This window comes from Dipodomys merriami, unplaced genomic scaffold, assembly GCF_024711535.1.
Source record: "Dipodomys merriami isolate MVZ:Mamm:240054 unplaced genomic scaffold, mDipMer1.0.p SCAF_45, whole genome shotgun sequence".
NCBI classification, from domain to species: Eukaryota; Metazoa; Chordata; class Mammalia; order Rodentia; family Heteromyidae; genus Dipodomys; species Dipodomys merriami.
Genome location: NW_027206013.1, coordinates 6,314,842 through 6,342,257, shown reverse-complemented (window position 1 = coordinate 6,342,257; position 27,416 = coordinate 6,314,842). Strand labels below are relative to the sequence as shown.

At 40.0% G+C, this 27,416-nt stretch overlaps 2 protein-coding genes across 3 annotated transcripts in view; one reads left to right on the top strand and one right to left on the bottom strand.

The window, feature by feature from the left end:
- Morc2 (MORC family CW-type zinc finger 2) overlaps window positions 1-13,910 on the bottom strand; it is a 42,623-nt gene extending 28,713 nt beyond the window's left edge. For both annotated transcript variants that reach the window (XM_069994523.1, XM_069994522.1), the window contains exons 1-3: window positions 13,100-13,910; window positions 6,492-6,545; window positions 5,372-5,406 (exon numbers count right to left, since the gene is read on the bottom strand). In XM_069994523.1, coding sequence (XP_069850624.1) covers window positions 5,372-5,406; window positions 6,492-6,545; window positions 13,100-13,167 — 157 coding nt within the window. In that variant the 5' untranslated portion in view covers window positions 13,168-13,910. The remainder of the gene's footprint in view (window positions 1-5,371; window positions 5,407-6,491; window positions 6,546-13,099) is intronic.
- Window positions 13,911-14,670: 760 nt separating this feature from the next.
- Window positions 14,671-24,348, top strand: Tug1 (taurine up-regulated 1; the record flags this gene model as incomplete). Its single annotated transcript, XM_069994228.1, has 3 exons — window positions 14,671-17,073; window positions 18,790-19,505; window positions 20,908-24,348. A coding segment is annotated over one exon (474 nt), but the record flags the coding sequence as incomplete, so codon positions are not given.
- Window positions 24,349-27,416: the final 3,068 nt, after the last annotated feature.

Here is a 27,416-nt window from a genome sequence, read left to right as displayed (position 1 = left end):
ACAGATAGCAGCTGCCACTCCAATGGGAAGATTAAGAACTTCTTTTAGCAGATGTCTCCTGTAGCAACATGTGGGAACCCAAAGCAGTCTGGTCTAGCATGTCAAAGACAATGGAGAGTCAGGCTCATGTCTGTAATCTTAGCTACTCAGAAGGCTGAGATCTGAGGATCGAAGTTCAAAAGTGCGGTTCAAAGCCAGCCCAGGCAGGAAAGTCTGTGAGACTCTGATCTCCAATTAACCAACAGAAAGCCAGCAGTGGCACTGTGTGGTTCAAGTGGTAGAGTGCTCGCCTTGAGCTGAAGAGCTCAGGGACAGCACCCAGGCCCAGAGTTCAAGCCCCACAACTGACCAAAAAAAAAAAAAAAAGACAATGGAGAAGAGATTTCCAAACAGGGAAGGTGTTATACTAGATTCCAAGGTGCCTTTTGATTCAATAGTAGGTGCTAGTCTTGGAATTAGAAATATGGAGACATGAAAGAAAGAAAGCCTGAAACAGAGGTGGAGGAAGGGGACCCCCATAAGCTAACATCAACCCAAGTATAACTTGCTGCTCATGGTCCACTGTTTGGCACAGGGGCAAAAATAGCACTGCTACTAAAAAGGAAGGAAATCTTTATGTATGAAAAGGACAAAGGTTAAGGGTGCTTGGAGCCTCTTCACAATGGAGGATTTTTTTTTTTTCTTACACTCAAGCTGTAGTTCATCAAATCTGTATAACTATTAATGCTGGCACATCTGTTTTAAATGCTCTTTGTCCTCCCCTCAGGCGAAAAATTCAAGTGAGTTGTTACTGCCCCCTGGCAAACAGACTGCTTAAAGTAATTTTAAAATGCTATTTTGAAAGGGCTATAAACCACAGAGATTTTCAAGTATCTCTTAGTGTTCAGGAAGCTGAACATGCATTACAAGTGCCTCTTGAAAGTTCAGGGTAGAGGGTCTTCCTGGAAGTACTACTGGTAGAGAAGAAAATTTTTCCCACTGCAATGTCTCCTATTACTGGAGAGTCCAAATGAGATGTGGCAAGCAAGAACATATATAAGAAAAGTTGGGAGGTGAGGGGAGGGGTAATATCTGTGTTTCCATCTGGCAGAAGCAAAAATGCCATACTGAGATTCAAACTAGCTCAGACATGGAGTCTGCTGGCAATAGAGTTCTAACTTTAGCTTAGAGCCATTTGCATACACTATGCCATAAAAGGTATGTGAAACTCTAGGAACTAGAAATTGGTTTAAGCCAAATGCAACTGAAAAGTCCCCAAGATTACTGGCATCCCTCGAAGTACCTAAGAAGCTACTTTCTAGGCTTGCAAGCTGTTTCAGCACAATCATCACTTAATAGTGGGCTCAAGGGCTTTTTAATGTATTTTACAAGAGAAAGAAACCATATGGTAAGGCCGTATAACTACTGTACATGTTCAGGAGTGTCAAGGTCCATGGTACATGTAGTAATTCCTCAGGGCAGGAAAAGATTGGATAATTCAAAATTAACTTCAACTTATAAACAGATAGAATGATGTCTTCACCTGGTGGTGACGTACATGTAAACCACTGGTTACCTAATGACTACTGAAAACCTCCTATGGCGGGGACAAGAGCAGTGACCAATACAGACAGATGTGCCCAGTGTCTTCATGGAGCTTGTAGTCTAATAATTCTAATTTCTGCCACTCTTTGCAGCACCTGAGATAAAGAACAGGAGTTGACTAAAGGATAAGATGGGGAAAGAAGCCACAAGAGCAAAGTGTAATGTGCCTAAGAATGTCCTGAAGAACTTATCTAAGGTAGGGTCTGAGAATATGCATTTCTGCTAAGTGTTGAAATGTTTATGAGGGTGAAACACTGATATAGAACCAACAAGAAAACTAAGCAGTCATCCCTGCTCAAAACTATCTCCCCAGATAATCCACCACTTAATTAACATGTGGTGCTTCTGCCTCAGATTCTCAAAGGTTGAGATTATGGGCAAGTACCAGCATACCAGCAAAAGGCTGCACTTCAAAACTCTTCTAACTCTTGTAAAGTCTAGCTTCAACAACCAAACCTGATATCCTTCCATTCAATTTGTCCTGAGTTGGAAAAAGGTGAAGAGCCAGGTGTACTGGTGTACACCTGAAATTCCAGCACTTAGGAGACTATGGTAGGAGGATCTTGACCTGGAGGCCAGCCTGGGCTATATAATGATACCCTGTCTTAAATGAAAATAAAAAAAGAAAGTGGAAAGAAATAAAACAGAGCTCTAAGTCAAAATTGTAGGTGATAAATAATGGTGTCCTTTACAGAAGTTGCTATGAAATGACAATCAAGTTCTTCATTTTATTCTGCAGTCTTAAACTTCACATGCTCCAAATGAGCAGAATTAATTTATTTCACTTTCACTTATTTTTCATTTATTAACCATTGTCTTGGATCACAAAAGGGATCCCTCTTAAAGGAGGTGGTACTATGCTTCGAGAAAGGTAAGAAAGTCAATAAAAACTCAGAATCTAGGCCACATACCAATGGCTTACACCTATAATCCTAGCTACTCAGGAGGCTGAGATATGAGGATCGAGGTTCAAAGCCAGCCCAGGCAGGAAACTCCATGAGACTCTTATCTCCAATAAACCACTAGAAAACTGGAGCGTTGTGGCTCAAGCAATAGAGCGCTTGCCTTGAGCTGAAGAGCTGAGGGATAGCGCCCAAGCCCAGAGTTCAAGCCCCACGACTGACCAAAACAAAAACAAAAACAAAAACAAAAAAAACTGAGAACTATTACTTATGTGTACATCTTCATAGTCTGGCTGTAACTAACAAGAATTCTTTGGGTGAGTGAATACCTCTGTACTTTGAAAGACTGGCTCCTTTCTCTTCTTAGCTTTTTTAATTTTTTTGTTTTTGTGGGGGTTTTTTTGCTTTTGTTTATTTGTTGTTGCTGGGGGTTTTTGTTCATTTTTAGAGACAGGTCTTACTATTTAGTTCAAGATAGATTGAAATTCACAATCTTACTGCCTCAGCCTTCTACTTCTAAGATTATAGTAGTGTGCTACCATGCTCAGCTTGCCCTTCTTAGATTAAATGAAGTTTTGAAAATGTGATTATTATGGTGACTTCAGTCCCTATGTTATATTTGAGGAGCTTCCCAAACACAATATCAATCTAGTTTCTGAATAATAGTTCTTCCAAATATTCAGTTATGAGTATTTATTGCTGATAACACACATCCTTGTAGAGGCCCATCTTGCAATCTCAAAGTACTTAGAGTTAAAACAAGTGTTTTTCCAAAACACTATGCTGCTTTCTGCTTCCATCATACCATTTAATCCTTAACTCTCTTGACTGCTCCCTTAAGATCTAGTTACCATTCTCTAATCATTTGTAGTGTGTTAATTGTCTCTCCAATTAGAGGCTAAATTCTCAGCGCAAAGGCCTAATCTCATCCTCTATAAATTTCCCAAAGCACAACAGGAGGAACACTAAGCTCAGAACAAATGAGCACTGGACATTTTTCACTCAAATTGAAATCCAACTGTTCTGCAGCATTCTGAGCAACAAGAACTAAATTTCCTTCTAGAAACTCACCCACTGAAGGTGGCACAGGGGAGAAAGGTAATCTTTTCTTTTAAAGTTCTTACAAATATTCAGTTATGAGTATTTGTTGCTGATATCATACTGCTTTATCATCTGTGCAGTGGTTAAAACAGCCTCTGTTCTTTTCAAGGTAACAGCTACCATTGCTGAAAGCACACAGGTGCAGGTTGGAAAGGCACCCCTGGCTTTAGTAACCTTCTTAACATTCTTCTGTTGTACCCCTTGTTCCTGTTTCTAAATCAAAAAGGAATCACAAAGTGAGACCCTGTCTCAAAAGTGAGACCACTTTCCAAAAGAGGACTTTCACAATTGAAGAAGTGCAGGTGATATGTACATGTTCTGAATATTTTCTTTGCTCCAGGCATATTAGGCATGAGAACTTCAGCATCTATCTGGAGATTCTCCATAATTATGTGATATTAAAGGTTTGAGAATTATTGTGTGCTTATTCCCAATCACCAAGTGAGCCCATGAAGAGGGGTTGATTGATAACTGTATAACACATAAAACACACAGACTTTCAGAAGCAGGACAATGTTATTCAAAATATGACCTCAGCCAGGTACAGTGGCTCACATCTACAATCCTAGCTAATTGGGAGGCAAACATGAGAAGGATCACAATTTGAAGTCAGCTGGGAAAAAGTTAGCAGGACATCATTTCAACCAATAGTTGGGCATGGTGGTATGCACCTGTCATTCCAGTTATGTAGGAACCATAGAGAGAAGGTTCACATAGATCCATCCTGGCAAAAAACATAAAACCTAGCCCCCAAATAAAAGCAAAAGGGCCCCAAGTGATAGAGCATCTGTCTAGCAAGCAATAAGCCCTAAGTTCAAACCACAGTACCAAGTACTTTTTCCAGTGTACATTGTGTATATATATGTAGATTAGATAACGCTGTATAAATACACACATATCTACAAACTTTTCAAAAGATTTCAGGAACGTGTCAGCAAAATAAATCACACCAGTCGAATTGGATTTAAGAGCTGCCTTCCTCTATTCTGTCTCCAGATTTTTAATGTCTAAATGACCTAAAAAGGTGCTGGTGCAAATGCCAAACAACAAACTATTAAAAAAAATAAATAAATGAAAGGCCAGACAAATCAAAGCCAGCTTGGGCAGAAAAGTCTTATCTCCACTGAACTACCAAAAAAGCCAGAAGTAGAACTGTGGCTAGTAGAGAGCTAGCAAAAGAAGCTCATGGACCAGCATAAAATGTAAAAAATAAATAAATAAAAGGCCACTGATCTAACTAAGGATTTTTTTCATTGTTTCAACCACTCTAGGAAAAAGAGAAGATCGTACTATAAAACAAGAGAATTAATCAAAAAGTAGCTATCTACAGCTTCCAATTCCAAGCCAGGCATTCCTCCTTCCTATCAAGGACACCTCTATCTGAGGTCATCTCTGCAAAACCAGTGCTATCCCAACCGGCACCTGTTTTCTGCAGTGGACACCAGCTACACTCCTGGCTGGGACTGTTGTCTACTTCTTATATGGCAGGGGAAAAACTCCAACAAGATCCCTTTCCAGCAAGACAACCAGAACTCGGTCACTTCATTCCCCACAACTCTCTCCATAACCCCACAATACTGCTGGTCTCCACAGAGTAGGAGACCTACTCTTAGTTTCAAAACCAGTATTCTGGGTTTCCATGACATGCCTGACCAGATTTACCCTGTTTCTACCTACGACAGTGATTTTGCCATCTCCCAGACTGCAGAAACCAATTATTTCCCATCTTCCTGGATACCCACTAAGAACTGGACATTAGAAGAAAGGTTTAAAGTCAGACTTACCAGCATAAATATCTATTCTGGTGGCATCAGCATCTCTGCAAAGAAAAAAGCAAGAGCCAAAGGAGAATATGAACTATCAGGTTAACTATACAGGCGTTGGTAACTATAAGCAAGTTCACTTAGGAACTATTTCAAGGTACTATTGTGAACTCTTATCATCATCTTCCTTCACAATCAAGAATGGCCAATAAATGGCATGTTTGAATTTTATGTCTATTTTTAAGAATAAGAACTCCAAGATAATTTTTTTTTTGGAGGGTCCGGTCATGGGGCCTGAACTCTGGGCCTGGGCGCTGTCCCTCAGCTCTTCAGCTCAAGGCTAGCACTCTACCACTTGAGCCACAGTGCCACTTCCGGCTTTTTTCTTTTTGCTTATGTGGTGCTGAGGAATCAAACCCAGGGCTCAGGCATGCAAGGCAAGTGCTCTACCACTGAGCCACCTTCCCAGCCCCAAAGATAATATTTTTTATACTATAGCCATAAATAAAATCTTTATTGACTAAGGTCTTGGTCTATGAATGAACCCAAACTTGTATTTAGTCTTACACAGTATATGTATATGCTTTCATCACTAAGAACCCTTAACACTGCTAAAGAGTGATTCCTTCCAAGTACAGCTATTAACAACATTTTGGGAAGATACAAAACTCTGGCTTAGTTAAACACACACACACACACACACACACACACACACACACACACACACACACACACTCACTCTCTCTCTTTCTCTCTCTCTCTCTTTCTCTCTCATTAGTGTACTGTTTTGGACACAAAATCACAGCTTATCTGTCCCATTAATTTGCCTCCTAAGTTTCTATCAAATTTCTGTTTTTCACAAGTATTATACTCTAATACACAAAGGAAGGTGGTTAGGGAGATGATATTCACTATTTTTAGGCTAGGACAGGAACAATAATGAACAAATTTAAGTTAATCAAGAAACAAAGTGCAAGCACCAATTAATGTTCTATTAAAAATTTTTTTTGTTGCTAACAGGCCTCCTGGGAGTTGCAGCTAGTACAGAAATGTCTTCATCTCAAGTCTTCAGAGAGCAAAGGTCACAATGATCCAAAAAAGTTTCCACTCCAACCAGCTTATATGCTAGAAGACTACATACCTTGCATTATCAACCAGTTCAGCAAGAGCACCAAACAAGAATTCATGAGTAGTTCTGAAATTACAAATGCAAAGACTCAGCAAAAGAATTACGAATGGATGATAATTCCTAATAAGCCGAAATGCTAAATATTTAAAAGATTTTTAGGAAAAAGGGAATCTAAAATCTCCATTTTCATTATTTATACTACTGTGTGTGTGCCCAGTTCTAGGCTGAGGCTTGAACTCAGGGCCTAGGTGCTGTCCCTGAGCTCTTTTGCTGAGAGCTAGTGCTCCACTTTGAGTCACTTCCAGTTTTCTGGTGGTTAATTGGAGATAAGTCTCACAGAGTCTCTTGCTTGAGTTGGCTTCACACCATGATCCTCAGATCTCTACCTTCTGAGTAGCTAGAATTACAGGCATGAGCTACGAGTGCCCAGCTATGCAATTGAAATTTCAATGTCTCTAAATCAAGATTTTGTAGAATTCCCTTCAAGTATTAAACAACTTCTGCTATCTGCTGAGAAATGTTTATTCTTATTTTGAGTTGAGAAATCTACTCTAAAGCATTAAAACTTTCACATGTACTAAATGCTTAGAGATATTCTGTGTCGAAAAATGTCTATTTTATGTTTCCTTATGTTTTTTTTGTCAGTTTCTATACACCTCGTGGGAAGAATTACAAGCATACATTTTATGTGTGCACATTTTTATAGTCTGAATAATTTAGTACTTGGGCATATTCTCAACCTGAACTTTCAGCCATTTCCTAAAAGAAATGATCATTGGCTCCTCCTTCTTAAAGGAGTTTTCCAGGAAACCACACTAAGATCGTCTTTAGAAAGGATAAGAGTATTGAATTCCTTTCTTCAATGTTGTTAGCCAAAACTTGAGAAAGTCAAGATTACTATTATTCTCTCCTGTTTTCAAAAGGAATGTTCTTGCTTTTTAAACTATACAAAAGCATATTAATTCCCTTTTCCAAGTCATGCTTTCTTTAATTTGTTCATTTGAATAGTTCTCATTAAATCTAGTAGCATATGGCTACATAGAGCCATCTAGGAAAACCAGCCTGACTTTCAGCCTGAGAAAATACAAAATCCCTAACTCACACAACATTTACCATCATCAATTTTTCCTAAATATTCAAGTAACTATTTCTGCTTTTTTTTTTGGCAAAATTTCAACCAATACACAAAGTGAATTTTTCTAAAAATTTAGAATACAACAATATTAAATAACCGGCATCTAAAAATCTCTAATCATATCATTATATTGTTATATCCTCATACTGCTATAAACTGTAAAACATTTGTTTATAAAATAAATACTTGATTGAATTGTCCAGGAACACTTGATTTTCCTCAAGAAACTCTTCAAATTTTTCTAAGAATAAATTTTGAATTTAAAACTACCAGCTCCTAAAATTTACCCCACATAAGATCAGTGAACATATTTGTTGCTAATCTGCTAAAACATACCAATAAGATACATCAAATAACTTACAGAGTTTGAATTCTTCTACTAAAATGTAATTCTTTTCTTTTTTAGGTCCAAGATGGGGACTCCAACTCAGTACCTGCCATTTTTGCTCACTGGCTAGAGCTCTACCAACTGAGCCATTCTTCCAACCCCTAAAATGCAATTCTTAACTATTTCACATGGAAGAACTAAATGTCTAAAAGCAAAACTACCTAAAAGAGCCCTATGTTTATATTTAACTCTCATCTGAACATGCTGCTACATGCTTGTAATCTTAGCACTCAGGTAGCTGAGACAAGAGGATCCTAAATTCTAGGTTAGCCTGGGCTACATATTGAAACTCTGTCTCAAAAAGAGGTAAGATTTGCTCTCAAGCTTTGAGTTGTCTCCTAGTCTGATTGATAAGTGACTTATAAACTTCAAAGTAAGTTAGTTAAAACTCTTTTAACTGAGAATTACTGCCTAGACATACAAAATAACCAATTCTGTTGTAATATTTCGTACTTAGAAATGAAACAGTATTTTAACATTAAGTCAAGTAATCTCAGAAATACAGCGCTAGAGAGAAAAAAGCACAACTATTCTAAGAATAACCATAATTCCCAAATGCACTAATTTCAGAATGTGAGTTTAAAAAATGAAGTTTCTAGCCTTTGCTGGCAAGAACAGTGCACAGGAATTATCAGAAAAATTCTGACATCTTCTGCCATGAAGACATGAAACCAAAAATAAAATAGCAACTGTATTCCCGCACTACCTATTCCTGATAATTTCATATGAAAGCAGTATTTAAAATCCAGTAAGATCACAAAAGGGCAAGCACAAAGTACCTCTAAATTTTCAATGTTTTGTACAAAAGTTTAGAAATGAGCCTTTATGTGGAACCTAATAAAGAATTCCAAAGGCTTGAAAAAATTCCAAAGTCTTTCTTGTTCCACAAAATATCAATGCTGGTCCACACATATTTTAAATAAAATAACAGATACCTTTAAATGTAGCAAGAGTACTTTTATGATGGCAGTGCACATCATAAAATAAAGGCTTTTGTGACAAAGATATTCAATTAATTAATGATGGACCTCTCAAATGCTAACGATAGTTTGAAATATCTCGTAAATAATTGAAAGCATACCAACTGCAAAAGTTCCTTTTTAGAAAATATTCTGGCAAACAGTAATTCAATTTCAAGAGGGATACTCATTTTAGATGGCATTTGAGATAGATATCAAAAGAAATTATTTTCTTCATAGAACTAAAAATCCTTTGCATGTGATCCAAGAAATATCAGCCATCTGGAAAAAGACATTTATTTTTATAAACTTCTGCTTTCAACTGGTCATGCCATAGTAGAAATAGTTCTGCAGCTCAGCATTTCCAATGACAAATTCGTGTGTAAATTAATTCGCTTGTTATGTAAGGAAAATGGTCTCCCTATTTATAGTCAGGCTGAATCTAAACCAACAGATTACCTACAAGTTCATAACACAGTGGCAGTTTTTGCTGAGTTGGTTATGTTGAAAAGAGAGTTAATTGCCTTAGTTAAAAAGAAATGTGATAACAGGGTTCTGGTGGCTCATCTGTAATCCTCCCTGCTTAGGAGGCTAAGGATCACAGTTCTAGGTTAACCCAGGCAGGAAAGTCTAAAACTCTTTATAGCCACCCAAAAAAACCTAGAAGTAGAGCTGTGGCTCAAGTGGTAGAACATTAGCCTTAAGGAAAAAAAAAAAAGCTTAGTAATAGTACTCAGGACCTGAGTTCAAGCTCCAGAACTGACACACACATACAAATTCTGGAGTGACTATTTTATATTCAAATGGCTTGTAAATGATTAGAAATTGAAGTCTCTGAGTTGACAGTATTCTCTATGTTCACTTTACATATGGCTAAAACAACTTAGAAATATTGTATGTCCAAGGTAAATTATTCAGTGTTCCAACAAAGACATAAAAAATAGCCACTTGGATCAAGAGGGATAAGAAAAAAATAGGATTGTGATCAAAATACACCATATACATGTTTGGAAATGTCATGGAATAACTACGTACAATTTAATAAATGCCAATTTAAAAATATATAGAAATAAAAAGCAGCCTTCTTAAGACTTAAGTATCCTACTCCGACCACACAGTGGAATGGCAAATCAAGTGATTTAAGATATATATACACCTTATGCTGAAGGATAACACCACCACTACAGTAACAACAGTATTCATAAAATCCACCATAAAGTGTAGCTGACAGTATAAATGCCTTTTATGTAAAGACTCTAAATTTACTAAAAATGTATCTGCCTTAATGACTAAAATCACAAAACACTAACTTTGGGTTTATATAAACTAACACACTATCTGGGTACAGATAGCTCATATAATCCTAGCTACTCAGGAAGCTGAAATCATTGAGGATCAAGTTCAAAGTCAGCCCAGGAGACAAATCCTTGAGACTCTCTTGATTAACTAGCAAAAAGGCAGAACTGGAGGCTACATTCAAAAAGTAGAGTACCAGTTGTAAGCAAAAAAGCCAAGTGTGAGAGAGGCCCTAAGATTAAGCACATATATCCCCATTATCCGTTGTGTACCATGTATGAGCTAAGGCCTTCATATCATTGAACAATGTCTTTTAAGCACTACACTATCAGATTAGCTCCATAGAGGAAGAAACTGAAGTTCAAGAAGCTGATGTACAAGGACCCAGATATGAACCAGTCAAATCCAGGGTAAACTAGCTCCCAAGACCAGGCTTTTCACTAAACCACAATGAGGTCCATCCTTCTATTTTGGGCTTTGCAAGTCTGTATTAAATAGAAGGTAAACAAGGCACCATTCCTTTCACAATTCATAATTTAGCAATACTGTATATGTCACACATCTTAGAATGGTCTTGTAGTTTAACATTTTAATAGAACAGAGATGGTACTGTAAGAGCAATCTTTCTTCCCTGAAGGTGTCTCACAAGTTCATCTTCAACCTTTATAATTAACATTAAAAGTCACAGCAGATGAGAATTTAAAATTTTTCATTTCTTCTGAGAATAAACTTCTACTCAAGTTACCACAACAACAACAAAAAATCTTTAAATTAGTTACCAATGAAACAACCCAGATGCCAAGTATGGTGGCATGTGCTAAAAAGTCCAGCATCCAGGAGACTGAAGTAAATAGGGAGTTTGAGGCCAGCCTGTGCTACCTATTAAACCTGTCTCAAAGAGAAAAGGCAAAACAAAACAAAACAAAACAAAAAAACTGTTCTACTGCTATTTTCTTCTGTTAAGACAAGACACATTCAAAAGCAAAACAACTTCAAAGGTCAAAGTTGTGATTCAGATAGGAAATTCCAGACATTCCAAAATGAGAGCCCAACCTCACTATGTTCAAGCAACTAGTTCCAGTTCATTATGAGCAAGTAAAATTCACACACACAAAATCTCCAACATTACCTTGAACTTACAAGTAACTTAATATTTGATTCTTTGCCTTGATACTGCCCACTTACCATTAATAACCTATGCAATAGCAAAAGAAAAAAAAAAGGCAAGAAGAAATAGCTCATAATCCTCAAATTAAGAAACTCACTGGAATTGAAAGTAAAATCTTTTAAAGTGCTTTATAGACAAGAAAGCAGGCCCAGCTAAATAAGACTGACTGGATCAGCACTTTTGTTTAAAAGCACTGAGGTCAAATCAATCTTCTTGTACTTCAAAGGTACCTCTCAATTCAGTCAACTGACTCAGCAGATGTAACTATTATCACTTTGAGCCTGTTTCCTCAAATATATAAAACAAAAACAATCACCAATTACTTTAAAAATTACACACATTTAAAACAGCTATCAGCATGAAGCAATCGATTGTTGACAATATTATTTTATTGCAGAAAACCTATGGCCAACCTGAAACAGGAACTCAATATTCTAAAAGCCACTTTATGGTCTTCCAAGAGTTTTATAATCTCTGATCTACTATTATTCAAAAATCCAAAACACAAGTCATTCATGGACTGACATCTAAGAAGCCTTCATGTGAAAGCCTTCTTTACATATGGCAGTTTGAACATAGGACATTGAAGGTCTTGCCTATTGCTGTGCTACAGCCTTGTCATCTAACTGGGTTCTAGATTAATCCTCTATTCGGGAATTCACCTGAGGTACCCTTCTCTAAAACAACTGAACTCAATAGAAAAAAAACTTTCTAAAGAAAGCTAAATAAAGCCACCTTCAGTATGACAAACCACTTCACTGCTCAAAAAAAAAAAGTTATTTCTCTGACTAGAAAAAAGGAAAAAAAAAGTTGGACCTCATGGAATTCATCATAGAATTAAAGAATAGCCTTTGCCACAAAAGATAAAACTTGGTGTATGATTAAAGGATAAGTGAAGTAAACACTCAAATCTGAAAGTGGTTGTTCAGCTAACTCTGGACAATTCATTGAGGTGTTCCATCACCTCATCTCTCAGTATAATTGTAGAACTTACCTTCATCTTCACAGTTAACAGGTGAATGTATTAAAACAGAAAAAGGTTTGACCTCACTGGACAACTTAAAAGACAGGGGGTTTAAGTATTAGCCCTAAAATATTCCAGACTAAATTGGAGTGATAATGTCAGGATGAACTGAAGAACCATGAACACAGCATGTATCTGTGATTCCAGGCTATCTACAGGGGTTAGATAGTACAAACCATACTGGAATGTACTAGGAAGATAAAGCCAATTGTTTGCTGAAAAAAAGAAAAAGTTTTCTTCTCCTAAGATGGTTTAAATGTCTTCTTTTTGGTTAGAAATACTTGTTATAAACTTTACTGTCTACAAACTGTTGTTACTAGACGAAGAACCGTTGGTGCTAAAATAGTCTAACTTTTGACGATCCAAAGAGCAGTACTTGTGGAATTTCTACTAAACACCTGAAACAACTCAGTATAAAACTGACTTCACATAAAATCTGTACTTAGAATTTTTGATCCAACAAATGAACATGAGATTCTTCTGGATTACCAATATTTCAGTAATCTCAGTTCTTCAATACAGAGCTCAAGATATCCAATGATACACTCCAGTGATATATCCTAGAGTGAAAATGCAAAAGAAAAAGAAAAAGCTTTTTCCTGCTGAAAGGATTTCCATATTAACCTGAGTGGCCCCTGTAAGATACTTACGAATTTGTGTGCAGATACTCAAAAGTTAGTTGAGCTCGATTCAGACTGCTGTAATTTGTGAAAGCCATGACTGCAATGGTCTCCAAATCTTCTATTCACCGCTCAGAAAGACATGGAACTCAACCGATTTTTCCAGGATTCAGTCCAGTAAAGTTATGTCTGTGTGCTTAATATCAGCTAAACAAGTTACCTAAACAATCTATCCAAAATACAGCCAGATATTAAGAACTACAATCGAGTCCTTCTTCTCAACGATTATGATGGAATATTTTGGAATTACGTCATAAACCTGTGTCCTAAACAACTTGGAAGCGTTACGTTTCAGTAATTCAGACAATCCAAGTCCGTGTAGAAGGTTCTGGAGTCGACGACGGGTCTTGGAGTTGGCGGTTTATTACTGCTTCATCTTGACATTCTTCGAGTCTTTTTCTTTTTCAAAAATTTCTAATGTGATTTATGATTGTTGTTCTTCCCCTAAATTCCTTGATTAGGAAAACTTACCAAACCCTAAATTATTTACCCAATTCTGTCATAAAACTGAACATTCATTCACTCGTGTCTTCGCCGCCGGTGACGTCAAGATCCTTCAACAGGCTCTAGACCGGAGGGCCGGAGACCACGAGGTCGCTAGAGCACGTATGGCGCCAGTTCCGGTTTCTCAGCTTCCCAACTGAAGAGAGGCAAACTGGCCGAATCCAGCTGGCGTCGGCGCCCTCGATCTCCACAGCAGCGTCGTGGGCGGTCAAATTACCTCACAAAGACCCGGATGCAACTGCCTTCCCGACAGTCCCGGCCCGAACCCCTCAGGCGCGCCGCGCCCCGCCCCCACACCCTCAGCCCCTCCCCCGGGCCTCCGTCCTGCGGCCGCCTCCTCCTCCTCCTCGCGGAGAGAAGTTAGTCCCGGCTTTTCAAGGCCCGGATGGAGACTTTAAGGGCGCGCACCACGCGATCGGGCGTCTCCCGGCGCTCGCAGCTGCCTTTGTCCCTCCCCGCAGAATTGAACTCAACAACCGCAGCGCGCTCTTGGAACCATGTGCTGCCGCCTCCGCCGCCGCCGCCGCCGCCGCCGCCAGCGCCTCCGCAGCCGCCGTTCTAGCGCTGCGTTTAGATGAATTGGAAGGACTCAGCACCTCGAAATATTGCTTTTTTTCCTCCCCCCTCCCCACGTCCTCCTCCTCCTCCTCGGATGCCGCCGTTACCACCACCTCAGTCCCTGCTTTGTCTCCGCTAAGTGCACACAGCTCCGGCCACCTCACTCACTCCGACGCCCCAAACCCCCGAGGCCTCCGCGGCGCATTCAGCCAATCACAAAGCCCGAAACTCCTCCCGCCTCCGCCCTGCTACCCCGCCTCCTAATTGGCGGGCAGTGTGAGCCCACGTGACCGGATCTTGGTTGGCCAAACCCGCCCCCGTCACGTGACAGCGCGCGCCTCTCTTCCTGCTTTCCTGACCCCTCTCCGCCATTTAAAGAAACAGTACCGGGGGCGGGCCGAGCGACGCAGCCGGGACGGTAGCTGCAGCGCGGACCGGAGGAGCCATCTTGTCTCGTCGCCGGGGAGTCAGGCCCCTAACTCGAAGAAGCCCTGGCGCGCCCTCCCCCCCTCCCCGGTCTGGTAGGGCGAAGGAGTGGGCGCGCGGTCGATCGAGCGATCGGTTGGCGGCTCTTTCTCCTGCTCTGGCATCCAGCTCTTGGGGCGCAGGCCCGGCCGCCGCGGCGTGCGCCCGGTGGCCGTTGGCGCTCGCGCCGCGTCTTTCTTCTCGTTCGCAGAACTCGGGCGGCGGCCTATGCTTTTGCGATTCGACGAGGAGTCGTCCGGGTGGTCGGCGGCGGCGGGCAGTTGCTCCGCCCCGCTCCCGGGGAGGCGGCGGCAGCGGCAGCGGCGGGATTTGGCGCGACTGGGGAGGCGGGGGTGGCCGGCTCGGGCCTGGAGGCCTGGCGTCACCCTTCGGGGCCTGCAAGGACCCAGTTGGGGGGACAGGAGGGAGCTGGAGGATGGTTGGTGGTGGGCTTCCTACTTTGCCTTTTTCTCCTTATGCCCCCTTAGTGAGAGGCGGGAGCTCTGGCGGCAGCTCCGGGGTGGGGATTCAAGCTCCGGAGTCGGAAGAGCTGGGTTTGCTTCCGGGCCCAGCCATCAGCTGGCCGAGTGACTTTAGGCAAGTCGCTCAGTAATTTGTCTGCGCCTCAGTTTCCTCCTCTCCCTATCAGTGTGTGTGGGATTGAAAGCGCTTTTTAAACTATAAAGCGTCGGTATTATGTGTCGAGGATGATTATTGTTTGTAACGTGTATGTGTGTGCGAGTTTTTAAATGCTTGAGTTGTAAGAAAACTTAGCAGTTGCCCATTCCCTGAACTTGATACCTGGGAAACCTTTGGAGATCTTGAGACTCCGTGCGTTTATCTGCACCAATGTATGGGACCGTGTATGCTAAGGGAATGATGATCCATCGCTAGCAAGTTTTCAAAGGGGGCTGTGACCCAGAAGAGTTAACACTTCCTCTATGCCGCAGTGAGGAAACTGAGGCCTAGATGTCATTTGGGACCCTTCACAACCAATTTGAAACACCTCCTTCCCTCCCCCCTCCACCCCCGTTTGAGTCCCTGGGATATGTGAGCTGTTTCTGTGCACAATGAATACGGGGTAACATTTGCCCCAACTCTGCTTGGCTTCTGAGTCCTGTCACCAAGGGGTGCCTGAAGGTTGTCTGATGCGTATGGTACAATGGCACCCAATATAAAGCAGCTACGATTCAAAGTGGGTGTGTTCTGCAGTATGAAGAAGCGTATTTAATCTTTGGCCTAGAAATCGTTTGTTTGCTGCTGCTTATACTGGTGCCTGACTACCGTCCTGTCTTTTTCATTGACTGTTTCCCATTGACCATGGTTGCCATCGTCGCTTGCTCCTATTTTGTATCCCTAGTTTGTGTGGTTGGTAGTGAACAGGCTTATTAAAATGGTGCTGTCAAGCCCAGCTAATTAATGGTGCACGTGGATTTTAAGCGAGGGGGCTCACTGGAACTGACTGAACCAGGAATGGAAAACTTGAAAGATATTTTGGGAGCTTTTTCCCTTTGCTAATTGGAAGTTAACTTGTTCTGAAAAGTTTTGGTAGAACTGCTGAACTTCAATATTAGTAGATTTGGAAGTGATTCACAGTTTGTTTCTGGCCTGCCTTGTATTCTAATTGCTTGCCAGTGTGGTACTGAGATGGCAAAATGCTATGTTTTGTTTCTTTGTTACTTGTCAGCTGCTTTTTTTTTTTTTTTATCAAAAGTCCAGGTCATTTTCCAGCAAACACTAAAAATGTTTGAACAGTTGGATTTCAAACATTTTCATTTTGTGGAGTGGTGCTTACCAAGTGGTACAGCTCTAAGCAAGTGAACATTTCTTAAACACATTTGAGTGTATTTTATCTGATTAGATGTTTGCTAATTCTATTTCATTCAAATGTCTGAAAAGAATCAGGCAAAGATATGATTTCACTTCCAGAGAAATGACTGTTTTGGAGAAACATGTATTGCCCTTTAGCTCTTTTGTAATCTGGATGTACCTCAAAAAGAATATTAAGACTGTGGTGATGAGCGACCTTCCTCTGGAGAAAGGAGGGGGAAATAACAACTGGAACTCCAAAGCTTGAAGGTCTGTGACAAGACAGGAGATGTGCAAGATTGCAACTTGAAGAGATTTTGCTACGGTGATCTGCAGTTGTTGGAATAGATATCTTTCAGTTTATCAACAGCCATGGACTCCAGATTCTCAAGAACTGGACCTATAACCCAGAAGAGTTTGTCAAGTTGGGGCAGGAACTCTGGAGGTAGATATTTTTTACTTTTGAATTTTGGAAATGTGGACCTTGCTGTGAGGAAAGAAACAACAACTGAGTATGCACTGACACCAGCGCTGTTACTGGAAATTAGAAGACCTGAATTTCTGTCCAGACTCATGCAAACTGACCACACCATCCAAAGTGAATCACGGTACTTGCCATTTTCCAAAATGCCTTATTTGCTGTTTCTGCATTTATGTTCTCTCTTCTCTTCTCTTCTCTGGAAATGCCTTTTTCTGGTTCACCACTTCTCACAGCTCTGCCATTTTCCTCAGTATTCAACCTATATGCTGTCCTCCCCATGAATCCCTTTAGCCAGAATAGAACTTTTGTTAAAACTTTATAATTTTTTGTCTATCTTTATATGCAAAATCTTGTTTTGTGGATTTTTTTTTTTCCAGTCCTGGGCTTTGAACTCAGGGCCTGGGCACTCTCCATGAGCTGCTTTTGCTCAAGGGTAGCACTCTCACTTGAGCTACAGTTTCACTTCCTGCTTTTTCTGTTTAGTACTGAGGAATCGAACCCAGGGTTTCATGCATGCTAGGCAGGTAGTTTAAGCCACATTCCCAGTCCACAAAAACCTTTCAAAATAGTTATTTGCATGCTCCTGTTCTCTTGGTAGACGGCAAATTCTTGGAAAGGAAGAATCTTAGTTTTAAGCACCTTTGTCCATATATTCCATCACTTCTGATAAAGCAATCTGTTAGGAATTTAGAGAGCAGGGCACTTCAGAGTCAGTACATAGTGTGTGTAATCAACTGCATAATAACTAAAATTACTCTTGATTAAAAGGAGTCACAACTATGGGTCATGTTTCTTATATTTTCATGTTTTACCATTTTATTTGGTGAACAAAGAAAAGAGCTTTATTAGTAAGCTCAAATGTTGGAAGATTATGTGTTCTCGACTTCCCAAAACCATCTCATCCTTGGCCTTATGGGAGAATTTTTTTTTTTAAGGGAAGGTATATGGGTCCCTGACAAATGGTTCCTTAATTATCAAGTGTTTCACAGAGTAGTCTCTGGTGAAGTGTGGAATATATACATCTTATTTGCATCATCAATGAGAATTGCAGCCCAGTGGATGATTTCAGAAAGTTTAGTCATCATGGTGGAGCAGAGCAATTCATGTCATGGTAATTCTAAATTTAAAAAGATGTAGAGCCAGTTGTGGTGACTCAAACATTTAACTTCACCATTCAGAAGGCTGAGGCAGGAGGCCATCAGGGTCAAGGCCAGCTTAGGCTATACAGTGAAAACCTGTCTCCAATATAAGTAAGTTAAATCTAGGAGCTCCTTCAGACATGAAGAAGAACTGATTAAGTTGGTGGAGTATTAAATACAGAAGGTGCAAGGACCGAGCCCTTACTCTTACTTTATATAGAATCTTGTTAAAGTAAAACAGCAGCTTTTTAAAAGTCAAGGTCATAGTATAATTTGAAACCACAAAGAAAAGAAGGCAGTGTTTCCTTTGATTTCTTACTGGTAAAAAGTCTCACTTCTGCCACCAGTGGCACACACACACACACAAAAAACTTAATTCCCCCAAACTGGCAGCCTGAATAGACTCAAATTATTATCACAGAATATGATAGGGTGTTCTTGTGGGTGTATCCCTTATACAGTTTGCTCTCAGGAGTCAGGAGATTGTCTTTGCCAGGAAACTATATTATCAGTGATTATTAGTCAGGTTTTTGGTTTTTGCTTAACACATTTATCACCCATCAATCTCTAAGCCAGGCTTCTCAAGCATTATTAGTATATGTCAAGCAGCTGATAGACTGATAGCAAACATACTTCATTATCAAAATCTTGTGTTTGTAATTCCATGCATTTTTGTCCCTGTTTTTTTCCCCCTCCTCTTCTAGTCCTGTACCTCCTGATTGCTGAATGTGCACTTGGACCTTCTGATGACCTGCCTTCTGCTATTCCATCAGCCTGTAGACCTGGTGTCTGGATTTTTGCCCAGGATGATTCCTACCACCTTACTACTGAAGAAGACACCATTCCAGTGGACCACTGTGACCCAAAAGGCATTCAGCCATCATGATGTGGCCTTTACCTCCACTCCTGTCCTTACTACCCAGATTCAGCACAGCCCTTTATAATGCAAGAGTTCTCAAGCCAAATAGCTAAAGCTATTTTATCACAACAAAGGCCTAGTTTGTTCCCCTAAATATATGTTTCATTTCTTCAGTTGAAGCCTGCAGAGACATGTAGTATGGACCAAGGGACTTTTCATTATCAGTATATTCTGAAGAAAGGCAACCTCTCTGAGAACATTGGACCATACCCCACAATCTCAAATATGAAGTTCATGAATTAATTAGGAACACATCAAGACTGGATCCTGATCTTTTTCTACTTCACTTCTGTAGTAGCCTACTGAATGATAAAGCAGATATTTTGATTCATTGGGATCAAAACAAAGACACAATGAACTCCTAGCATCATCTTTGGGATTACTCAGGAACCAGAACGTTTCATACAAATATAAGAAATTCTACCAAGGAATCCCTTAACAGCATTTCACAAGGCTCCAGTCAGAAAAGGCTACTTGATACATCAAGATAGAATCTATATGGTAATCCCCTCTTGTTTATTTAGCACTTTACAGTTTCAGAGCACTTTTACATACATTTTATTTCTATAATCACGGTAGCCTAACCCTTTTTTAAAAAGAGAGAATAGAAATTTAAGATATTACACAATTGTACAAGGTTCCAACATGGTAGAGACAAGGCCTTCTGACTCCTAGTCCAGTGTTGCCCTTGACATTAAGTAAGCTGTCTCCTTACAGTGTTAAAATGAGGGCTTGGGAACTGGTAGAATTTTGCAACTTCCTAATTTGTGTAGGGTGTTATAAATGTAATCATGTGATTTAGATCAAGTTTGCATGGCAGCCTATAGAAGCAGACTGTTCCCATGGTGTTAGATTGTCCAGTCAAATCAGCACATGTTCACCAAATAAGACTATGTGAAACAGAACCACTTTTAGATCCTTTGTCCATTTTCATTATTTTTCTCAAGGATGGCCTATTAGAGATCCCTGTTTATATACCTTTAAGTTTTATTAGTGCTCCTGGATACCAAGAGGTTATAATATTCTGCCCCCATTTATAGAAAATGAGCCATCCATTTTTTAAAATATCTGTGTATGTACCATATGTAGAGAATTTCTGCTAGCCAATAAGGTGGCTAAAATACTGTAATATATGTCCTTTTCCCAAACCTCAAGTACAGTGTGATATTTTAAAGGATCTCAGAGGACTTGCACCAAAAAGTTTCATTTAGTTGTTTAGCCCATTGCCTCCTGTTTCAAATACAGATTGCTAATTTTTTTTTTTTGAGCATTCCTTTTCATAGAAGGGGAAACTGCTTTAGAGCAGCATACCCAATACTTCCTGATTAACAACAGATTGACCTGGAGACCTCATAATAAATACAATGTCTTTGAAACGCCCTCTTCTCATAACTTGTCATTAACTGCTTTGCTTTTGGAACTGGGGATGGGGTGGGAAATTCTGTCTCCAGATTGGGTGAGTTCCATTACATTTAGCAATATACTCCCTAGGATTAAGATGTATACTTTAAGGGTATTGCCTCTCAGGTGAGTGAGGAGGCTGGAAAGGGGAGATAAGGGGGAGAGGTGAGAAGGTATGTCTAGAATTTTAGAGTTGTAACTCATTATTGCTTAAGAGAAGTTGTCCAGCCATGGACTTCTTGAAGTAATATTTCCAAAGAAACAAGTGAATTTTGTACCTATTTTTAAAGATCCATTGCTATAGAAATTTAAAGCCAATAGTTTTGTTGTGTTAGGCATTTAAGTCCAACTGCAGGCAATCAAAAAATTTATATGAAGCAGACTTGAAATTTTAATTTCAGTCTATATCATTATCTACATCAGGGAAAAATAGGAAATCCCCTGTCTTACAGGCTTTGCTTACCCTCTTTCTGGTTTGTGTGACCTATTTTTTGTATTTCAGCATTTTGTGAACAACTTATTCTTAGATCATTGGTTTTCCAAAAGCTTTGTGGCCATGAAGCCCTTTGAACACTATGTGGAAGCCCAGAGTAACAGTGAAGCTTCTCTGGATGACGTAGTGAAGCAGGAGTGGCGTCTGCCACAGCCATCACCACCCTGGTGACACCTACAGGGACTTCTTTACAACTTCTAGGATTCTTCAGGACACAGTTGGAAAGCCACTGCTCTAGACAACATATTTGACCGGAATGGCATTCTGATCTTTTATGTACCTCTATTCAGTATAGTTTGTATTAAGTTGAAACAGAACATTTTTAGAAATACTTAACTGTGTGTGAACTTAGAAAAGTATAAGAAGATGGGCATACCCTTACCCCAGAGAATGGGCATATGGGCTGAAAGTGGCGTCAAGCAACCTTCACTACTAGCACTCCACCCCAGATGGACTTAGAGTGATTCCTGGAATTGGATATACCCAGAAAGAAATCCATAAGCACCCTACACTGACAAACCCACTAAACAATTTGCACAGACTCCAAATGTACTAGTGGTACTTGAATACATGACTTTGAAGTCTTGAATCCTCCTCGGATATACAAATTGCCTACAAGCTGGTATTGAAGCTGATGCCACATTGAGACCATCTTAGAACAACTTGAACATTTGACCTCTCATCATTGGCCATGGTACTCCAAAGGCTAACTGTTAATTATGAAAGCAGAATTCAAATCCTGGCCAACATTCCCTAAAGAAGCTCAGTACCTGGTGGTTATTCATCTTAAAGTACAAATCCATATATGGTTCAGTCATAGTTAAGGACACTGCTTCTTGGTTTCAGTTTACTGTTTCCAGGATAAATGAGCTAATAGCCTTTAAATACAAAACAGTTCCTGTCATGTCTGCCTATTCTTCAGAATTATGACTCCTCATCTCTATACATAATACTGAATCCTGAAGATAACAACCTTTCTTATAAATCTGATTTAAACTATAGCCTTTAAAAAAAAAAAAAACTGGTACCATCAGCTATGTGTGACAGTGATAGTTGGCCATGACTGCATACTTGCTTGGCACCTCAAACAATATTTTGTCTACCTTTTTGCTGGAAATGCAGATTGACTTGGGGGAAAAAAAAAATCTACAAAGATGGCAGCTAAGGATTTTATCAGTCTCAAGAGCTTCTGTCCTTGTGGATCTTTTGTTGGAAGCACATCTTTCTCAATACTGTTGATCTACACTGATTTCTAGAGAGCCTGACTTTCATTTTTGACTATGAAATACTCTTAGGCACTAAGACAACTTATTTCTGTAGAAAGGATTCACTTCCTGAACTCCCAGATCATACTATCTTGAAAAAGGAGACTTCTGTTTGTGTCTTGAGAAAATCTCATTCCTTTACAGTCAATTTAAGGACCAGCTATCTTCACCTAATCTAATGAATGCACTGGTTAATGGAAATGGTTTCTTTATCTCTTTGTCTTTTTACTCTCTAATGGTGATTGCATGATTTACTCTACAGATGATCAAATAAGGCTTAGGGCTGGTTCCTCAAGACTGCTGACCCTCAGCAGAATAGAATCTGGATGACTTTTCTGTTTATATATATACAACTATTGCTTATAAAGAAGAAATCAGCAACCAGCTTACTCTTCTACTGTCTCAAAATTGTCAGCTGTTTTTCCCCCTCTGCTTCTTCCTGTTCTTACAGAAAGATAATGTTCTACACTGCCAGTCATTCCCTCTGATCCCACCATATTCAGTGGTCAAAATGAGGAACTTAAGAGGAAGATCATCTCAGTCTAATGTAAGCTGTACATAAGAATTGGTGACTGAATAAACAAAAAAGCCTAAAACCTTAAGGCAAAAGACCTAGGGGCTTGCCTACTGTCTCCATGCCTCAGATCTCTTCTAAAGCTCTCAACAGTGCCATCCAACCAGTCTGAGGCCTTGACTTGCTTGTAAAATGGTTCTTGGAGATAGGCTTAGTTACAGAAGATGAAGACTTGATTACCAAAGAAAGTAGAGCCAATTTTGACAAACCTGGCCCTACCGACCCTGTTGCTCCCAGATGTAGCATAAACTCCTAAACAGAACCTCTAGTCTGGATTGAGAACATGGCCGCCTTCTTGAGCTGACAGTACTTGGGCAGATACGCAGGAAAATACAAGCTGCTGTCACTAGCCCTTCACAATCAGAAAATTATATCCAGAGTAAGTCCTGTTTACTCTGGAGTACCCAAGATGAACATTAATTTATAGGGCTTCATTATTATTAATCTACCTATTGTCAGATTATATCTTGGTTATTGGTATGGCTGGTCCTACCCTGCTGAAATTGTCCTGCTTGTCTATTAACCTGAATCAGCTCTTAACCTGCCTTTTTTTAACATGTTGCTGCAATCCAACTGGCCTTGAGAAGACAACAACTGATTTCAGCCTATCTTGTGCCCAATTCCACCAAGGATTTCTGAACAAGAAGCAACCTACACCTCACCCGGCCAGAACTTAATATTCACAACAATAAGGACGTTGCTGTTAAGTGGAAAAGTAAGTCTTATGCTTAATCATTTTCAGCACCTGGGACAGCTACCAAATTGGGAAGGAGTACAATGGATTGAAAGCAGAGTCCCGTTTCTTCTGCAGTAATTGAAAAGTGATTGATTCATCTGGATTCACAAAAATTGTACCAGTTCAACTTGGCAGAAGACTAACAGGAAAACAAGAACGTTTCCACTGAACTCCATTTACGACTGACAGCCTCACAGAACTATTTGCTAGTGTGAGGCTAGCTGTCCCGTTTTATAACACCCAGGCAGAAACTCTCACACTCAGTTGAGTTTGCTTGTGCTGAGAGACTGTGGTGTGACTCCCAAGTACGCTCTTCAACATGAGTATTCCTTCCCAGTGGACTTTAGCTAGGCTTCCTGAGGTCAGAACAAAACATCCCTCAAAATTGTTTTAGAAAAATTCCACTACTAAGGAAATAATGCTAGCTGTTATCACTGAACAGTCAGAAATTGGGCTTCAGTATCTGGGCTTATCATGGACATTCATTTTTTTTTTTTTTTTTTATTGCCCAGCATCCATTCCATCTCGTCGTGACAACTCCTTGATGTTTCTCAGAACTGTTTCTTCCCATTTTGACTCAAGTTTGTCCAGTGATACTCAGCCCTAGGAAGTTTACTGAACTATGGGAGAGAAACTCTCTTTACTGAGAATGTTTTAGCTTTGTCGGATGAAAAAACTCAAACCAGTTTGTCAGTATGTTGAATGAGCCAGTCAGAAAACAAAGCCAGTGCAGAGGGAAACAGAGCCAAAAGATGAAGAGACTTGAGTCCTGGTGACAATGTGTATGCCGCTGGATCCAGCTGTGCCTGAAGCTAGTATATCCCCTGGACTTTTCAGTTATGTGAACCAATAAATACCCTTTTTTGCTTAAGCTACTTTGAGTTGGGTTTCTGTTACTTGGAACTGAGTCTTAACTGGTATTTACCAACTTCAAAAATAGGTCTAAATACTAAAATCGAGGTAATGGTCACACAAATGTATTTCTAAAGAAAACAAGAAGCATAAAAATTACATGGTAGAAAATTCAGTGACGGACTGGTTGAGAAAGATAACAGTTCAGACATAAGGAAATCTACATTGCCATGATATATTAAGTGAAACACAATATTGATAGAAAAGTATATAGTATGAACTCCAAATAATGTGCATGTTTGTTTGTAAATGCATAGAAAGTCAGTGGCTTTGAACAGTAGATTACATGTATGTCAACTTTATACACTTCTGTATTTGAAAAGTTGCCATACAGAACACTTTTAAACTTTATTTAAAAATAAAGAATTTTGCCAGGCACTGTTGTCTCACACCTACAATCCTACTTACTGAGGATCAGGGTTCAAAGCCAGCCAGGGCAAAAGAGTCTGTGAGACTCATCTACAATAAACTACTCAGAAAAAGCACTACTCAGAAGTGGTGCTGTGGCTCAAGTGGTAGAACACCAGCCTTGAGCAAAAGAAGCTCGGGCAGCATCCAGGCCCTGATTTCAAGCCTCAGCACCAGCACACATACACACACACACACACAATTTTAAAGCATGTGTGTGTGTGTGTGTGTGTGTGTGTGTGTGTGTGTAATGTTTACTCTGTGACCTTGGCAAGTTGCTTATTAACCCTGAGCCCGTTTTGATCAAATTATCAAAAACACCCTCCTTCAAGGCTTGGGGTATGGCTATGGGTAAAGCACCTGACTATCAAATGCTCAGAGCTCAGACCCTGTACCACCAAAAGAAATTTTTTTTTTATTTAAAAGGGATAGAAGTGTGGTTCAAGTGGTAGAATATTTACTTAGCAAGTGCAAACCCAGTACCAGTACCAATCTTTTTTTTTTTTTTTTTTGGGGGGGGGTCCAGTCGTGGGCCTGAACTCTGGGCCTGGGCACTGTCCCTCAGCTTTTCAGCTCAAGGCTAGTGCTCTACCACTTGAGCCACAGCGCCACTTCTGGCTTTTTTCTTTTTGCTTATGTGGTGCTGAGGAATCGAACCCAGGGCCTCAAGCATGCAAGGCAAGTGCTCTACCACTGAGCCACCTTCCCAGCCCAGTACCAATCTTTTTAAACCTATTTTCATGCTAATGACTATTAAGATATTCATCTGTTATTCTAGGTGACATTGCAACACTTTGAAGAACTCAGCTCAGAAACTGTTCGTGAATTTTTTAAGCATGTCTTTGAAATGCTAGTATTCAGGTTACAAAGCCTTATGATTTCAGTGTTTATAGAAGATTATTTCAGTTCTCAAGTAGCCACATTAGGCATTGAGAAAGAAGTCACTTTTGTTTTTAACACTGTAGTTACCATGATGTCCTTACACTGAAGATCAATAACCTTTTCTATTCTAAACCTATTGCATGAGCATCTTGCCCTGCTCCAACTTGCAGCACATAAGGCAACCCCCACTAGCATCTTCCCTAAGGGTCGTGACAAAGCCATTTTCATCCCAAGTTCTTGGCTATTGCTGCAATTCAGTGTCTTCCCAACACTTAAACAGTGTGATGGATATTAGTTGCTTTGGCCTGCTCAGATCATTTCCCTTTCCCCAGTCCACCTTTGAAAGCTACTCCTTACTGTTCTGTGTGGTTTTAGTGGATATATAGGTTAGGGTATTCTGGCTAAGGTTTGAGCAATTCAGGCTTGTCCTATTAAAATCCCACACTTACCAGGACTTTGAAACTTAGAGAAGGCTGGAAATGTGGCTTAGTGGTAGAGTGCTTGCCTAGCATGCATGAGCCCTCGGTTCAATTCCTCAGTACTACATAAAAAAATAAGAGAATCTTAGAGGGGTGACGGAAGTGACACAAGTTAATTCTGATAGCTGTGTCTCTCTTCTGGGGCCTGATTATCTAGTTTTTCCCACTTAACTGTAGTCCACTGGATGTTCTTACAAGTTTTTGTCAACCACAGTGGGTTTCTATTGCTTGAAACCAGATCAATTCCACAAGTTGATAGCAGAGAGTTAAAAAATAGTCTTCACAGCTTCAGGAAACAAAAGAGGATCTGGAATTGATTGTTACCCAGTGATGGAATCAAAAGGATCAGTAACTTGCTCTGTGCCCTGTAGTGGCAACAGTCTATTGTGATGAAACAGCTACTAACAGTCTCCCCTCCCTTTTTCATGCAGATTCAAGTGCCAAACATAGAGCAGGGTTGGTCACTTGGATCCCATTGGGTAATTCAAACAAGAAGAACCAGCTCAAACCTAAAAACTTAAAGCAGAAAATACGACCCAGGGCCTTTTTGTCAAGGTTGTGTGAATTCCTATGTGCTTGAGTACAAACTAGCACTTGGAGATTGATGTTGCAAATTGCTAAATTATGTTAGTTTAATTTGGAGCATTACTGAAATCTCTTCTGAGAATCAGAAAATAGTGTTGGTATTTGGGTGCACTCAGAAAACCTGGAGAACCTCAACCTTGAAAACATCTCAGGAATGAAAGTTTGGGGTCAGAAATCCTTGAGGACAAATTTTATATATGTTACATATAATTAAAATGTATGTATGTGTGTCTAATCATATATGTGAAGATAAACTGTAGTTACAGTCCTCTGGTCTGCTAACAGAAATAAAATACTCTTCATCCCATTTCTCATTCTCATATTAACACCTAATTCATGTTTGCTCAAAATTTACTCCCTTTCAGGTATTGATTTCCTTTCTTGGTAAAAGGTTCCACTATCGGTGCTGTTTCTCAGACCAGAATACAGCAATTTTCATGCTTTTTTCTCTTACCCCATACATCTCTATTAGGTACTAAGGTCTTTTGGTGTTCTCATGTAAATATACTTGAAAAACATCTTTGCTTCTATCACTGTAAGCATTATGCCCACCTTTGGTCCCAAGCTCCACCCAGACCTGCTGGCCACTTCCTCTCTCCATCTGGACCCACCTGAACTCCCATCTACCTTACTTCCTACCCCCCAGACCCTGCTGCTACCTAGATAGTGGAGGCTGC